Consider the following 18,143-nt stretch of genomic DNA (forward strand, 5'->3'; position numbering starts at 1 on the left):
GTGGATTCCATCTTCGCTGACGTCATAAAGGAAGTGCTTTCCTTTGCAGGAAGATCGACCATTCTCCTCCTAAAAATGACTAGAACTGGGGTGTTTTACTGAAAAATACGAAGGTAGTCCATTTTATGATCGATACAGGCGGGGTTAAAGGCGAAGGTGACCGTGAGTGAATAGCTGGATGTTGCTTTTGCAGATTGAATCATGCACTGATGCCATGCAGAGGAGACACAGCAGCAACACGGATGGGATGCCCACTGAAAGGTGGGTCGACATCTCAGCTCTGTTTGAGTGTTTATCATTCATCCATGAGCCACACAAAATTACTTTGAGGATCATTTTTGACCAATTTGTGAGTCATTTTCCTGTTTACGACCATAACACGAATTAAAAATAACACTGTTGCGTTCAAAGTCAGCTGGGAACTTGGATTTTCCACTGTTTGATAATAAACAACACAACAAGATGCTGGACTTTTCTACTGAGAAACCAAAGTTACTCAATTTAAATTTATTTATTTTTAATTAGCTTTACAGTTCTACCCAGAAACATAAAGCAGATTTATTTCTGTGGGATATTTTGTGCTTTTTAAAAAAAAAAAAAATTAATATCTATATAAAAACTAGAGGACAACAAATATAACAGAGCACCAAATTTAAACTGCACCCACCACTGAAAAATGTGCTTTAAATGAATGTAAGACAATAATTATTATACTTCCATGACCACCTTTAAAGAACTATTCTGACAGAAATTGTGTTTTTTATTTTCTTGTGGTATTTTTCCTGATGATGGAGGACACAAAAAATGAAAATTAAGCGTAAAAATATTTCTTTATTCATAACGTTGTGGATCAACAACAGGCCAAAAATTACAGCTGGAAAAAAATCGTATTTGTGACGTAGAAAGAGCGCTGAGTGGGACACAAATACGGTGGCCCTGAAGTGCCAATCGAACAAAAAATTAGCCAAAGCAAAAAACATGTAAAGATCACAAAGACAATTAAAAAAAGATCAAAAAATATCTTATAAGGCAGCTACACATTTTAGAATACAAAATTCCAGAAACCTAAGCATAAAGTAAAAAGCAACGTTTAGGAAAGTAACTCCCAGAAAACAGTATGAAATGTTAAAAAAAAAAAAAGAAACATAGTGAGAGACCGTTAAAGGTAATTATTGTAGAAAATCACTGATTGGATAATTGTATCAAGTAATGCTTCATGTCAAATACTTGGAGATGACTAGATCCATGTACATCTACGTTTAGGTGTAAACTAGCAGGAGAGAGTGTAAACAGAGATTTTACTAAAATCAGCATAATAGTAATTAAAAGATATCTTGGAATGCTTTGAAAATACTTATTTTAAGCTTTAAAAGAGGCCATACCATGATTTTCTTTAGTTTTTTTAGAGTAAACTATATTCATGTAAATGATCATATATTACCTTTGAAACACTAAAAAACAAATTATTTATAAAATATGAGATATTTTTGTGAACTTTTTTTGTACCCGGAAGTAAAACATCTTGATCTCTGAGGCTCCGCCTTTCACTCCTTGAAGGTGCCGCCCACTTCATGACGTCACCCTAGAGCCGTCCTCATCAGCGTGTCACCCAGGAAAAAAAAAATATATATATATATTTTTAAATTGATGTACATACTGTCTAACTCGGACATTTATCCCCAAAATTAGCAAAGGTAGCTATGATCACAGCTAGCTCAATCTGCTAGCTTTCCGGAGAGTTTGTGTTAGCCTGGGGTTGGAGCAGACTCTTCTTTTTTTACTTTACTTTATTGTTAACAGTTTCAGTACAAAAAATTGTGCAAATAGCTGTTGCAGACTCTTCCTGAAGGGGCGGTTCTCACGCTGTGACATCAGCACGTGAAAACCAGCTCGTTTTCATGTGTATGAGAGGGGCTGCTGTTGATAAAAGAATTGTTTTTAAAGGATTACTCAGAAATGCGTGAATGTCAAAAATACCGCTTTTGGGGTTGTTTATAGTGAGGAATGAACATTTAAAACAACTTCTAAAGCTCAAAAAGTCGATTTTTCATGGTATGGCCCCTGTAACTTTTTCTGTTCAGGAGCAGAAGTCAAACTGTGGGGTCTGAGAGCAGCTTGGATGAGGGTGGCGTGTTCGACTGCCTGAAGCCCGACTCGCCCGCATCGCCGCAGCAGATTTTCTCCGGCCTGGTGGGCGTCCCCTCCGGCTCCGTCTCCTCTGCCCAGCTCCAGGCGGCAGGCTTGGTTCTGGGCTCTCCCCCTGAAGTTTTCATCCAGATGACGGCTGCGTCCAGAGAGGACGGCGGCCCCCACCGCACTGAGGGCGGACCTTTCCTCCCTCGGCCCCCGCACCACCACCACCATCATCATCACCACCACTTCCACCACCAGCCGCTGCAGCACCGGACCTCGTCTCTGCTGCAGCAGGCTACGTCTGCGGCCGGGTCGGAGCGGCACGGCTCCAGGGAGGACGCCCAGGACGACCCGTCCACCCCGGCCCCGGCTTTGTCTGAGCTGAAGGCGGTGGTGACCTGGCTGCAGAGGGGCTTTCCCTTCATCCTCATTCTGCTGGCTAAAGTCTGCTTTCAGCACAAACTAGGTATTATTCTTCATTATTATTCTTCCTTACCTCCACCAGCTGAGCTCTGTTTTCAGCCCAAAGGTCTTCATCTCTTTCTGCAGGGATTGCTGTGTGTTTGGGGATGGTCAGCACCTTCGCCTACGCCAACTCCACATTCAGGCACCAAGTATCACTGCGGGTATAGATCATTTAAGCTAATCTTCAAATGTGGAGCTAGAACTCTGATTTCAGTTTTGTTTGGACACAAGGCTCTTTTCTGGACTTAAGGGCTGTGCTTTGTTTCAACGATCTCTCTGTCAGTTTCTATTCTTTGTTCTCTAAATAAGGGGTCCCCAAACTACGGCCCGCGGGCCGGATCCGGCCCCACACACACTATCAGAGATATTATTTTTCTTCTGTGCATTTTTTGGACATCCATAACTATTCTGCTCTATTTATGCTCTTGACTGTTTTTGCAGTTACAAGGATTTCGAGGCAATTTTGGGGTTTAGCTTACATTTTAGCCACGTGCTAGCTGTTTTGGCTAATTTAGGCTTTTTTCCCAAGTTTTTTAGTCTACTTTGGGGTTTAGCTAATATTTTAGCCTTTTGCTTGCTGTTTAGGCTAAATTAGACATTTTACTAGCTTTTTTGCTAATTTGGCATCAAGCTAATATTTTAGCCACATGCTAGCTGTTTTGGCTAATTTAGGCTTTTTTCCCAGTTTTTGAGGCTTATTTTGGCATTTAGCTAATGTTTTATCAACGTCATTTTCGACTATTAGCTTCAGCGTTTTCAGTTATCAATTTAAGCATCTTCAGCATCCACATTCAGCTTACAGCATTCACACTAGCATTATTGTGGGTAACGCTATAAATCTAGTTTTTAAAATGTTTAAGTATTTTTTTTTCTATGAAGACTACAAAAAGTAACTTCTTAAAATTTGACTATCTGAAAAAACACAAGTTTACGCTGTGATTTTTACATTGTATCTGTTAGCCTACAAACCCTCCCCGGCCCCACATCAGGGAGGAAAACAGTTATGTGGCCCTCACAAGAAAACGTTTGGGGACCCCTGCTCTAAATCAGTGTCTCATAAACTCCACTGCATGTAGCATCATAAATAAAATGAAAATATTTGCATGGTTTGATTTAAAAAGATATAAAAACACTAAAAAGGTTAAATGTCCGGGAACACTGTTGTGTTAAAAAAAGCATTTTGATGGGAACATCCTTCAGTCCTTCAATTCAGATTCTACCATAAGAGTTTGTGAGAATGTGTTGCATTAAAGAGAAGATTCTTCTAAATCTACTCCATTTATGTTCACAGGAGGAGCGTTCCGTTCTCGTTTCCTTGTGGCTGGTTGTTTTCCTGGGAGGAAATGTCGTCTACGTCTTCTACACCTTCAGTGAGGAGGAGCTGCAGAACAGGTGAAGCAGGTGGTTTTGTTGCATGTTTGTTTTTTGTGTCCTCCCTCACCATTCCTGGGTTTGTTTTTCATTTTATTCATCTCATTCTGTGCTCGCTTCATTATTTTATTATTTTTTTGCTTCCATTTTTTTAGGGAGTGTTGCCGTTCTTGTCTGGTCATGTTCTGTGAGTATTTTATTTTTATTTAGTTTTTTTTTTCAACTGTTGCTTTACATTACTGAACTTCTTCTATGCCGTTTACATTTCATCCAATATGATTAAATTGTCAAGCTGACCTAGTTGACAGTATTTTTGTGCAGGTTCCTCCTACATCCACCTATTTAAATTTGACACTTTCCTAAATTTAGAACTACTGACTGTATATGAGAAGTGGACTGAGTGACTCCGCCCCCCTCAGACAGGAAGTGCTTGCACTGCGGAGTCTGTATTGTGAAAAATTGTGAAAGAATTGGCTTTATTTTGTTGGAAGGGGAAGTGAACCATTTTCTATGGGTGATGTCACACTCACTCAGTCCAGCCCTCTTATACAGTCAATGGTACGGACTAAAGGGATCGGATGATGTAAGAATCTACATCATTTCAGGTATGATTGTTCTTCTGAAGAAGAAGTTCTGCCGCCAGAATAAAAACACAGAACTCTAAAGAGGACAACCTTCACAGAGCTGGTTGATCATTGAAATACAATCGACTCTTCATCCAACTGTAAACAATTGGTGTTAGAGAAATCCTCTCTTTTCCCTCAGTTTACGTCGTGTTGCTTCTTCTTTCAGCCTTATATTTGCCAAGCCCAACCTCAACAGCTTTGACTTCTTCGACCTGATCTGGGCTGTAGGAATCACCGACTTCATCCTCAAATATGTCACCATCGGCCTGAAGTGTTTCGTCCTGTTCCTGCCTAAGATTGTGATGGCCTTCAAGTCCAGGGTGAGAAATCCTGATGTCTTCATCTCTGAGTAAACCCTTATTTAAAAATGATGTATAAAATTACCACTTTCTTTTTAAAAATGCTCATGTTTGCAGCAGTCCTGGACTGAAGGACAAGATTGTTTTCACAATTCTTCTTTCTAACACCACAAACTCAAAAACTCACATAAATTCACACACCGAGTACCCAGGAAAATTAAAGTTGGGATTTGGTGAGTGACTCCACCTCAAAAATGGTGACATCACAGCAAAATCTTTTATGGACTTAAAAAAGTATTTCAAATTCCACTAATGTAACCAAAACACATGTTGGGGATATCCAAAGGAAGTTTTGAAGTTATTCTGGGATGTTCATATCCCGTGGCTTTGCCATTTTGTGTTAAAGTATGAACTTTGAACACAAAGTTTGTAGATTTTGAATGACATTAGTTTGACGTGATCGTCATCGTGGCGTTTTCCTGTTGGTCACACATTTTTTACCAGAATAATGTGAAAATTTAGTTCATGGATCGATTGCTCAAGCTGAACAAAACAATATGATACATGATAAGAACATATTTGGAATGTGGGCGTGGCTAACCAAAAACCCCCGTTGCCAAGGAAATCTAAAAATGTACTTTTGCCGATTCTTCTAAAAATGACATTGACCTGTTCGTCATCTCAAGGCAAACAAGAAGTGAAATGGTTGCTATGGAGATAAAACATAAATTAAAGCTGCCATTGTGTTTCTTTTTTTTTGTGTGTGTAAATTTTACATGTGGAGCTCTGACCCAGGTGCCAGAGGGGGTGGGTGTGTAGCAGCTGCTTAGCCAGTGAAGAAGGTTCAAAAGGGGGAGCGATTGTCGGGGGTGCTGTCAGGGGCGGGGCTGTTGAGCGGAGGCAATCAGTTCTAGGACATATTTATATTTTTAAAGGGATAAATGTTCTTAAAACGCTTGTTTAGGCTTTTTTATAGTAATTATTGGGTATATCTGTTTAATAAAATGGGAAAATGTCAAGTTTTACCAGATATTATTCACAATTTAAGTTCAAAGCAGCTGATATGAAAACTCTGATGACCGAGCATTCTGATAGTATTTAAACGCATCACTTAGGACGAATCTGTGGTGAGACGTGAAATAAGTCTCACCACAAATTTGTGCGTAACTGAGGTTTTGTGTGTGCGTAATTATTAAAGATTTGCGTCTGTAATTAGTTTCAAACTGTTGTAATTTTAATTTTCGCATGTGTAAATTGTATTTTTTTATTTTTTTGAACTTGTACATTTTTGCACTTATGCACAAAATGTTCTATTTGAGTTACAAATCAAGAATTATGAACGCACAAATCCAAAGTTATGCACAAATCAAGAAATGATGCATGCATAAATTGGGGTGATATTTATTTCTCTCCATAAAAGTAGCGCCTGCAAACCATTCAACGACGCTTTAATTTAAATTTTAGTCACAAAGAAAATAAATGGATTGAATTTTAACAGTTTTTAACTGGATATCTTTTCACATAGGCAGATTACTGTGTGAAAAAGACAAAATCAAATCATTTTAACTCATTTTGTGTGAATATTTTATATAAAAATAATGCTGCACTTCTAAATTCACCTAAAAGAACCAACAGCAGCTCTTGAACATCTCTTTGGTTCAGAAAGTTGAGTTCTGAAAGCTGGTTTTGGCAAAAAAAAGAAAATGTTGAAAACATCCTTCAGTGAGTGAAGAAGTGCTGAAGGGTCACAGTGTGAAACTGTTCTGTATTCATGAGGTTTTAAATGATGCTGCGAAGGTGAGCGGCGTGTGTGGGAGGCTGTTCTTACCTGAGGCAACACAACATGACTGTACACACAAACACACGTATAGATTTGTGTTTCTATACTGCAGTGTGTGTGTGGACGGAGGGCAGGGGGATAGAAATTTCCACTGCTCAACAAAGCTCTGTCAGAACTGTCTCTGCAAGCAACTGAGCTCATTTGCCCCTGGGGGGGTTTGCAGGGGTGAGGTCATCCCTCCGTGGAGCTGGAGTGTTTCCCGCATGCTGCACTCACACACACTCGCAGACACTTTAAGACTCGCAGGATTTGACGCTTAATGGAACATGTGATGAGTTGTGTGCTTTCATCCAGTGATACACAAATGATTCACACAATCAGAGCATTTACACGTAAGCTTAAACTCTGCTTCATGTTACGAAAGTTGGTGCTTTGATTCGAATAGTCGTGTTAAACTTTGGATCAATCTGTGCTCAGAAAACACAACATCGGTTCATCAAATCCATTAATTGATTTTTGAGGCAATTAGTTGTTTTTTTTCAAGCAAGAAGGGGCTTTTCTGTTGCATTTTAATATAGGAATCACTTATTATTTGACCAAAAGGGACATTTTTGTTGATTTGTTTAGAGTTTACCAGTTCGCATTTGTGCATCAATAGGGGCTTGTTTTTAATTAGCAGATGAGTGAAATAAGTGAATTGATTTAATTCATTTAGGCTTCCTTACAGACGGTGTTACTGAGCCTGAATCCATTTGACTCTGAAACCTGATTCGTTTGGACTGTAATTCCTTTCTATCATGGTCGGGCTCAGAGAACTTTTTGATACCAGCAACCCTGAACAATGCATGGTCTTTAAACTACTGAAACTGTTTGATTGTGTACACAATTAACTTCATTCCAAAGTTTCTCCTGCAATGTCTGGTTGATTCTCCATTACCATCCTGTCCGTCTGTATCTGGAAGTCCCACAGGATCTTTGCTGCTCTCTTATTCTCTACCACTTTCGGAGGGGTTTCTCATTTGACTTTGGGGGTTCCACATATATATCTATATATATAGATGTATATGTACACACATAAACATTCATATATGTATGTGGCTTAACGTTGTTGCAGATTCTTTTTATGTATGTATGCATCTATATATATATATATATATATGTATATACACTATTTTAAACTTGATAACTGATAAATATTCTTTATTTAATGCATACATTCATCTGTAAGATTGGCCACTTGATATAAAATTGTTAATCTTCAAAATAATAAATCTGCTAAATATATTTTTTATACGTTTTCTTGGTTTTAAAATAACTCAAGACAACAAAGCAAAAAGTCAGATGCTTGTATAGCAACAAACCACATAGAAGAGACGCCAAGAAAATCAGCTTAATGGCAGAGTAAAGCCCGGAGTGAGTGTGGCTGCTTTGCAGTTGAGTTGATTAATGAAATACATAATGAATCATTTAAAAAGGAACAGCTCCTGGTAATAAATGTTTCAAACGAGCAGGAAACTCCACTCCTTCAGTGGACTCGCTCAAACCCACTGGCTGGAGTCCAAACTTTAAATTTGACAGTTTCTGCGTGGGAGTGATGGCCACAGTGGGATCCAAAGAAAAGGGAACAATAAGGAAGATGAATTAGCAGTTAGCCGAGGTCTTCCTCCCCTACCAGCTCGGCTGCATTTGCCTCTTTACCCACAGTCATCCATCTTTGTCTGCTGCCATCCGTGAAGTCATTACGCGAGCTGGGAAGCCACGGGGGCCATCGGGGAGTCAAGTTTGCCTTATTTGCTTCCGTTTTTTAACTGTCCCCAATTCACATCTGTAGCCGCGGGGGCCGCAGACAATTTTCTTTTTTGTGATTACGGAGGGAAAGTCCTGGGCCCCCATCGTGCCGGGTGGGCGCCGGGTAGCAGGTGGAAGGAGCTGCTGCCAGTTTCCCCTCGCAGTGAGACCAAGTCGCCTGAGCGGCTGAGATCTGGACAGCGGCCACGCTCGTGCTGGAGGCGTGCCCTCCTAAGCCTTTAATACCTCTCTGCTCTTTGACGAGATAGAAAAGTGCCCTGAAGCTGCTGAAACCATCCTGCTTTTTAAGAAAACATAAAACCCACACATGTTATCAACTAGTGCTGCCACAAACGATTATTTTAAAAGTCGACTAATAACTTTAAACTAACTACAGAGGACTAGATATATAGAACTACCTGTGATAATGCTAGTGTGAATGCTATAAGCTGAATTTGGCCACTGAAGATGATAGTGCTGATAGCTGAAGATGCTGAAATTGATAGCTAAAAATAAATGAAATAATGAATGAATGAAAATGGTTTATTTCAAGCAATCAGGAATAATGCATGAAAACAAACACATCACATTAAATTACATCTAGATCGCTTGAAAGAGAGTGGGAGGAAGCGAACTTATATAATCCCACCCTGACTCGACCATTTCTCTACATGAATTATAAATATCCGGTTCAGGACTTAATATCAAATATTTATACTCTACAATAACAGATTCAAGTTATATATCGTTAATATCATTGATGTAATCAAAATTCAAAACATCCACAGACAAATTAATCAGTAACATAATCTAAATATTCTTATTTAAAAAGATTGTATTCATCAAATAATTATTGCAATAATACAAAAAGTAATAACTACACACGTCTACTCGTGACCTGGAACCGAAAATTGCTAATAACTGGAATAGCTAAAAATGCTGAAGTTGATAGCTGAAATCACTGAAGCTAATAGCTGAAAAGTTAAAAGTTGATAGGCAGCTAAAATATTATTTAAATGTCAAAATAGCCTAAAAAAATGAAAAAAAGCCTAAATTTGCCAGAACAGCTAGCATGCAGCTGAAATATTAGCTTAACCTCAAAATAGCCTTAAAAACTTAAAAAAATCATAAATTAGCCAAAATATGTGAAAAATGTTAGCTTAACTCCTAAAAAGCCTAAAAAACTGAAAAAATGTATAATTTGCCAAAATAGGTAGCATGTAGCTGAAATATTAGCTAAAATAGGCTAAAAGCCCCCAATAAATCCCAAAATAGTCCAAAAAGCTATCAGAATCCCATTATAACTTTCAACTTTACTACACTCTGACTCCATATAATACAAAGTAACGACTAATCCACTATTAAATTAGTCGTCGATTATTTTAACGGTGGATTAGTCGAGTAATCGAGGCAGCCCTATTACCAACTTGGAACATCTGTTTCTCACTTCTAATTTCACCTGCATGTTTGCGCCTCAGCTGTTGCATTTGTGTGTAAATGTTTACCCCGTTTTCCCAGGGTAAGTTGTACCTGCTGATCGAGGAGCTGAGCCAGCTGTTCCGAGCTCTGGTGCCCATCCAGCTGTGGTACAAGTACATCATGGGAGAAGATCCCTCCCACGGATACTTCCTGGGGGCCTCCCTCATCATTATCTACAGTCTCTGCAAGGTATCCAGAACCATAAACACATTTAACAACCTTCAATACTGTACTCTGAGAACAGTATTTGCCCCTCCCTTTCTCACGTTAACACAATACTCAATCATCAAGCTTGTTAGGAGATGAAAGCTTTGCAGAAACATCATTGGTCAATTCAGTCAGATGTGTTTTATTCAAAGAGGGTTGTGTCAGGAAAGGCATCCGTCTTTAAATCTTTGCCAAATCAGACCTATGATATCCATACCAGATTGGTGTTTTAAAAGATGTTTTTTAAAAACGCTTTCTTAGACTTTTTTATATTAGTTATCGGGCATATCTGTTCAGGAAAGTGGGAAAATGTCAAGTTTCACCAGATATTATTCGCAATCTAAGTTAAATGACTGATAAGAAAACTCTGATGCCCGAGCATTCTAGTAGTATTTAAACACATCGCTCACGGACAAATCTCTGAGACGTGAAACGTATGGAGCTATTTTGAGGCCATAAATATTTGAAATCCAAATAAAACATTTTGGAAAAAATATTGGTGTTTGGCCAAAAAAAAGTAAAATGTCCAAAACTTTTTGCTTCTCTAAAATAAACTTAATTATTATTATTAATTAGTATAGTGACTCCCGCTACCGACTGGACAAGCACATTATGCAAAATGTTTCCTATGCAATACCGCTGCGCCACTGGCACTAGCCCCGCCCCAACGCGGCCATAGGTTTTAAAGGGGCCCTACCATGATTTTCTTAAGTCTTTCAGAGTGAACTATATCTATATACAAGATCATATATTACCTTTGGATCAGTAAAACACTAATTACTTATGAAATACTCGGTATATTTCATGAGTTTGTTCTTTTCTGGCAGTAAAACGTCTCGATTCCTGAAGCTCCGCCTGCTGCTGCATGTGGCTGCAGTCCGCTTGATGATAGAGTTTGTGGCAGCATGTCTGCATTTCTTCCACAAAAATAATCCAAACTTCTTCAAAGATGTTTGTAAATACCATATATCTGCCTTTGCCTTTATAATCTGGGATTATTGAAGACAGGACACAATCTGAAGATATACGGTATTCTGCATCTAAAATGAACGTTTTTTTGCTGATCACCAATAGTTCAGTGGAGAAATTGAATGTTGTGTTACACGGGGGGCGGAGCTGTCAGCACAGACTCTTCCTGGAGGAGCTGTTGGCATCGATCTTAGGTCAGCACGTTTCCAACCGCTCGTTTTCGTGGGTATGGGAGGGGCTGCTGCAGACAGAGCAGGTTTTTAGAGGATTACTCTTAAATGCATGAATGGATCAAAATGCTGTTTTGAGGTTCTTTATAGTAAAGAATGAACAGTAAAATGCATTTAAAACCTCAAAAAGTAGAATTTTCATGGTACGGCCCTTTTAAAACAGATTCGAAAACAAAAAAAGAATTTAAAACTGAAAAAAAGTTTTGAAATTGAAATCTTGAATTTTAAAACCTAAAAAACAACATTTAAAGCTGAAAATAATTAAGTTTATTTTAGAAAAACAGAAAGTTTGGGACATTTTAATATTTTTTTTTGGCCAAACACCAATATTTTTTCCAAAATGTTTTATTTGGATTTCAAATATTTATGGCCCCAAAATAGCTCCATAGAAAAGAGTCTCTCCACAGATGTGAGTAATTCAACTTACAGCATTTAAACAAGCATTATTGCAGCTAATGCTAGTTTAAATATATCTAGTTTTTAGTTAGTTTAGAGCTAATGATGGTTAAGATGTGTGTTTTACATCCAGTTGGAGCATGACCCGATTAGTCGACTAATCTGAAAAATAATCGGTGATTAGTCGACTATTAAAATAATCGTTTGTGACAGCACTAGTCAGTCAATAATTTCAAAAACTTGATAAATTATGGGTCAGCTAAAAGTCATCACAGTTCAAAAAGGGGATTAAGTGACTAAAGCAAGTGGAATTGTTTCCTATATCAGAATGATGCAAGGGCTGTTTTGACAGCTCGGCCGGATCTGTCACTCGGCTGCTTCTGCACGCTAGCTCTTCCTGTTTCAGCTGATGGAAGCCGCCGTGTTTTGCTTCATATCGGCTTATTCAGCAGAATATGTCAGGGGGTGTTCCCATGAGTGTGAATAAAAGTGTCCTCAGGAATCGGGCTATATATGGAGAGGGTTTTGTTTTTGCGTGACTCGGGAGATGGTCATTCCTGCCTGGATCTTTAGTTATTTCTGTGATGTAATCGCGCTCTTTGGTTTCCTGATTCCAGTCCTTCGACATCTGCGGACGCATCTCTGCAATACGGAAGGCGTTTGTCGTTCTCTGCAGCTCCCAGGTCAGACTCAAACAAACCACTCGACACTTTCGGAACCACGTTTGAGCGGGGGTCATTTGGGGTCATCCTCATCTCCTCCCCACAGAGCTACGGCGTGAGAGCCGGCAGCCAGCAGTGCAGCGAGGCGGGCGACGTCTGCGCCATTTGTCAGGCGGACTTCAGAGACCCCATTGCTCTTCTCTGTCAGGTGAGGAGGTCAAAAGTCAGGCAGGAATTTGAATTTAATAAACAGCAGTTTACTGCCCCCTGTTGGTGAGAAATTACCTGATTGTGACCCATGAGGTGAAGCTGAGATTTTCTTTTTCAGTCATTTATGTAAAAGATTTAAAGCTTCAACAGTATGGAGGCTCGAAAGAGCCAATTTGAAATAAATATATACACCATTAAATAAATAAATAAATGTGTCATTAATTATTTAAAAGTGGCAATAAATAAATAAATGTTGAAATCAATGTGGCATTAAAATATTAAAATGGAACATTTAAACATTTAATGACATATTTATTTATTCCATTGTCCCTTGTAGGTTAAAAGAGCCAAATTGAAATAAATACAAGCCGTTTTCATCATTATATGAAAAAAAATTTTCTACATTTTAATGTTTTTGTTTTTACTTAAAAGAAAATCAAATAAAAGTTTATCTTGAATTGAATTTTTTGGCTTTAAAAACTCAATATTTGCTTTCTATTTAAAGAAAAATGCAGCTTAAGTTTTTGAGTTTTATCTAATTTGGAAATGGATTTAGAAATTTCAGTGAAATAAAACAGAATTATTCCAAAACAAGACAAACAACAGAAATGCATGCCTATACAGAGATATGTTAAACTTAGGATAATTAGTCATAAATATGACTGAAAAGGATGCACAGATTCACATATACTTGTAAATAATCAAATTATTACTCTTAATGATAAATAGACATTTTAGCTCTTTTGCATACAGTACATAATGACACTATTACTTATTAGGTTTGTCAAAAACAATTCAAAAAGATGCAAACGTCGTTTGTCATTAAAAAAACAAACAAACCTGAATTTAGGTATTTTATCATCTGTCCTATAAGGATGTTGACACCTTGCTCCTAAAAAGAAACGGGTTTAAATGGAAAGATGGAAGACATCCTCGTTATGCTGAAATGGGTTAAATATTGTTGTCAGTTTGTCATTTATTTGTGTGAGAAATGACCGGCAGACATGTCTTACACCTGAAAAGACTCGGCTCCTCTTTGTGCCACCATATTGCGAGCAAAAGTCACAGTTTTAAGATCAAAGTGTTCAAAATATCAAACAAAATGTAAAATTTTAGGAATAAAACTTTAAAATTTGCAAATGAAAATATGCAATTTTTGCTTTCAAAACTCTTATTTTTGCTTTCAAAACATATTTTTGTGTTTGCAAACTTTTTTTTGCCATAAAAAATATTTTTGCATATGCAAACTTTTTTTGTCTTTCACAAAAATATTTTTGCTTTTGCAAATTTTTTTGCCTTAAATTTTTTTTTTACCTTTGCAAACTTGTTTTTTTGCTTAAAAAATATTTTTGCATTCGCAAACTTTTTTTTTGCTTTAAAAAAAATGCGTGCGTTTACAAAAATATTTTTTGCTTTCAAAACATATATTTGCATTTGCAAACTTGTTTTTTTCGCCTTTAAAAATATTTTTGTCTTTGCAGCTCAAATGTTTTAGATGAGTCGTTCCTCATCTCTATATTATTTTTTGAAAGCAAAAAAAAAAACATTTTTTTTAAATTAAGTTATAGATATTTTCATTTTGAAATTATGAAGTTTTATTCTTAACACTTTACATTTTAGAATTTTTTTATTTCAACTGTGACTTTTTTTTTTTTTTTGCAAAATGGTGGCAGAAAAATCCCTCCATACTCCTCATGACAGGACATTACTTGTCAGGAGTTCATCTTTACAGGGTTTGGAACGTAACTTAAACCTTGGGTTCTGTCTAATTTCCCTTGGTGCTCTATATAGGGCATTTGTCTGGGTTTTCCAAATCTACAATTATAAAATCCAGGAAATTTCCCAGAAGTCTTTGCAAAAAGCGAGTGACCATTGATAATTGTTCAATGGGCAAATATAGACCACAGTGCATTGTATCTGACCGATTTATCCTTTTATTTTAAGTAAATGATCCAATTTTTCATCATTAGGAGACAGTGGATTTACAAATAGTTTGTAAAATGTCCATATTTTTTAGGTTTTTTATGAGAAAATACTGTTTTGGTGTTTTAAATACTGTTGAAGTCCACGACACTGAATAGTCCAGATCTATATCGTTTTTTTTAGTAGAGAGGAAATTCAAATTCTGGTTCCTAGATGATGAATTCTTTGAAACTTTGAGGCTCAACACGAGTCTGAGGCTCCTTTGTGCTGATGAAGACGTGTGCATGTGAAATGTGTTCTCCTGCAGCACGTGTTCTGCGAGGAGTGCCTGTGTTTGTGGTTCGAGCGCGAGAGAACGTGTCCTCTGTGCCGCTCCAACGTCATCGAGACGCAGCGCTGCTGGAAAGACGGAACCACCTCGGCTCACTTCCAGATCTACTGAGGGGCTCAGGGATTTAAAAAAAAACACCATTTGATTTAAAGACCCGCTCCGATCATCTTTGTAAGAGTGTTCCCAGTGGTTTTTAATTATAATTAGGCCCTTTTTAGCCTAAATCAGCTATAAACATACATGGATATAGTCGTTTACAAATGGATAGATCTATTAAAGAGATGGATCTATTTAAATTTGAATTGAAAAATACTCAAAAATGCAAATTTTCTTGAGTAAAAAATTCTTTATATGTCCTCCAGCATAAAAAAATGCTACAAAAACATGTTAAAAACTCCAAAAACCGAATTTTCATCAGAGTGGGTCTTTAAAATGACGTTTGCGCAACTACACAAACCAAACGAGTAATGTTCATTTTAATTTGGAAAATGCTGCTCTTTCATTCTAGTTTGTTCACTTTTTTAAAATTGTGAATTGTACTTGTTTGCATTCTTTATGATTTTGTTATGTTTACCACTTTTTTTAATCTAAAACTTCCTGAAGTATAATCATCATTTCTGAAGTGTTTTCTGCTCAGTAAAGATGTTCAGTGATGTAAGTAAAGACGGTGATTGTTCAGTAAATAAAAGCCAGAGAATCCAGTAAAAGATTTTATTATTACGACTGCTAAAAAAATCCATATGAAATATTTTAGACTAAAAGAACAGACTTTATAAACATCATTAAAATTGTTTTTGTTTTTTTTAGAAAACACAGCTTATCCACAAATCCAGCATGTCTATAAAAAGCCACATAACACTGCCAAACAGCTAATAAAGCAAAAATAAATATATAAAGGGAGACCTACTTTCCCAGTTTGAGGTGAGACTGTGCAACCTTTTTATTGTTTGTCTCATGACCTGAAATGATGTTCTTCTGTTTGCATTTCTGCATTGATTCTTGTTTTTTCTCCAACAAATCCTCTATGCTCTCCTCCCATCCGGGGTCATTTATACAATGTTTCCAGCATCTTAACATCATTATAAAACCCAAAATTAATATTTCTATTAATTACCACTTTTACTAAGTTATGGATCATCAAAGATTTAGTCGTCAAAAACATTTTAAATAAACAAAAACACAGTTTTTATGTTGAAAATGTAAAATAGTATCTTTTAAAAGGCCAAAAGAGCTAGCTTGTTTTTATTTTTCCAATAAAAAATCTTCAGTTTAGGCTTAACAAAAATGTCATTCAATCGGCAAACAGTGATGTACAAATTTAGAAAATGATTTTTAAAGCTTAAAAATACAAAATTGCTCATGCACCTCAAAAAACCCTGTCTTCAATTAAAAAAACATTTAGTGCTTCATTTTGCACTTTTAAATGCCCCAACTGCATAGAAATTTTTGCTTCTTTTGTTTCAGATTTGTTTTAATTTTTTTGTCAAAACAATAAAAAAAACACCAATATTATTTTTATGTTTACACAGACCTATTTATATATATAAAAAACAGTCGATTGCATTTTGAAGCTTATTATTTCAGTGCATTAATAAAGAAAACAGCTGCATTAAATCAGGTGTTTTCACGGGAGTCCAGCTGATTAGTAAGCTTTTCCCTGCGCTCTACCAGGGGAGGATTACATCATCGTTTGGTTAAAAAAAAAAGCGATGACAGAATGGAGGAGCCGCGGCCGCGCGGGGGCTGGACGGACCCGCTGCGGCGGGAAAAGCTGTCAAACTCCTCTGCGATCTCCATCCCCTCTGAGGTCCCGACCAAGTCCACAATCCAGGCTCCTCTTCACCTCCTCCTCCTCCGTGAGCGCAGTGGCCGGTTCAGAGAGCGCGTGCTCTCCTGTCAGTGCAAAAGATGCGAGCGCGTGGCACGAGCCTACAAAGAGCGCGCGGCTGTTAGATCAGTCTTTCAAAATCACAAACGGCACAACAAAAAAATCATTTATAACAATATTTTCTAATATTCGCTTGTAAATATTTTCGACTGTCATAACTTTACATTTTTCTAAAAAAAAAAAGCATAAATAAAGCCGTTCACCTGCGTTTGGAGCCTCGCGCCCTACAGGTGTGGTCTCGCGCCGAACAGCACGAGCACCGTGAGTCGCACCGCGATGCGCAGAAAGCCCCCCCAGCAGACGGCGAAGAAGCAGCAGCCTCTCCCGCTCCACACCGCCTGCTCTCCGCTCCGGCAGCTCCCCGGGCCGGCGGGCCCCTCCCTGGGGGTCCAGCTCTTCTTCTCCAGCTGGTCGCCGATCCTCCGCAGGCGCGAGGCGAGCAGCTGAGCCGCGGAGCACGGGGAGGGCGCGCGCGCGCCGCAGCTGGACTCACCTGGCCGCAGAAAGGGCTGATCCACCTGCAGCCAGCACATCTTCTCTGACGCCGCAGCCGGGGCCCCCACCTCTTTAAAGTCTTCAGGAAGAAAATGACCCTCCTCTAACTCTCGCATCAAACCGTCCCTGTTTGCGCCCCCTCCACTTTTATCTACTCTAATATTCATTACGTCGTCACATGGTTGGAGGTTTACATCATCTTTTCCCACAGAGAGCTGCACTGGTAATTTCTTTTTTGGAGTGGGTCGGGACAGCGTGTTCTTTTTTCCCACCAGATTGTTTAAAAAATAGATAAACTATTCAGTCTATTTAAAAAAAGTTAAATACTACTATGGTTTTATTTTTATTTAGACTTACAATAGTAAAGTTAAAATTTTAATCGTGATTTTAGAGTTTAGAGTTACACAACATCGACGAATAAGCGGAACTACGGTATCGTTAGTTCTTGTTCTTCCTCGGACTGTTATTATCGACGGACTGTTTTGTGTTTTCGTTAATAATACGGACGATACTTATAACTTCTATAGCATATTTTTCGCATTTTATTTGAAAAAAGAGATTCTCTATTCAGTGTATTAAAAAATAAAATAATAGTGTTTTTCTTTCTTTTTTTTTACATATTAACTCACAACAAAAAAGTAAACATTTTAATTGTGATTTAGAGTTTAGGGCTACACACATAGACTGTTATTCTATATACAGTCTATGGCTACACAACAAAGAGGAATCAGCGGAAATAAAGTATCGTTAGTTCTTGTTTCTCTTCGGAGTGTTTATATCAACGGATTATCTGGTTTTAGTTGCTAACACGGCGGTACTTCTAACTGTTAAAGCATATTTTTGTATTTTATTTAAAAAAAGCAGAGATTCACTATTGAGTCTATTTAAAAA

The 18,143-nt window shown here is 37.7% G+C and overlaps 1 protein-coding gene and 1 long non-coding RNA gene across 3 annotated transcripts; one reads left to right on the forward strand and one right to left on the reverse strand.

Moving 5' to 3' along the window:
* Positions 1-28: 28 nt before the first annotated feature.
* rnft2 (ring finger protein, transmembrane 2) lies at positions 29-15,576 on the forward strand. Of its 2 annotated transcripts, XM_024275132.2 has the most exons (10): positions 29-113; positions 194-261; positions 2,082-2,599; positions 2,683-2,759; positions 3,890-3,990; positions 4,762-4,915; positions 9,981-10,130; positions 12,361-12,426; positions 12,512-12,613; positions 14,846-15,576. In XM_024275132.2, the coding sequence occupies exons 2-10, from the start codon at positions 215-217 to the stop codon at positions 14,978-14,980; spliced, it is 1,350 nt and encodes a 449-aa protein (XP_024130900.1). In that variant the 5' UTR covers positions 29-113; positions 194-214; the 3' UTR covers positions 14,981-15,576. The 2 variants fall into 2 exon arrangements, with proteins under 2 accessions (XP_024130900.1, XP_024130899.1); XM_024275131.2 differs by having other exon boundaries at positions 31-261.
* On the reverse strand, positions 15,567-17,539 carry LOC112148223. Its single transcript, XR_002919593.2, has 2 exons — positions 16,961-17,539; positions 15,567-16,798 (listed from the first exon to the last, which is right to left on the reverse strand). It is a non-coding gene; the product is annotated as an uncharacterized LOC112148223 (long non-coding RNA).
* Between the last annotated feature and the right edge of the window lie 604 nt (positions 17,540-18,143).

The sequence above is a fragment of the Oryzias melastigma genome, linkage group LG9, assembly GCF_002922805.2.
Source record: "Oryzias melastigma strain HK-1 linkage group LG9, ASM292280v2, whole genome shotgun sequence".
Lineage (NCBI taxonomy): Eukaryota > Metazoa > Chordata > Actinopteri > Beloniformes > Adrianichthyidae > Oryzias > Oryzias melastigma.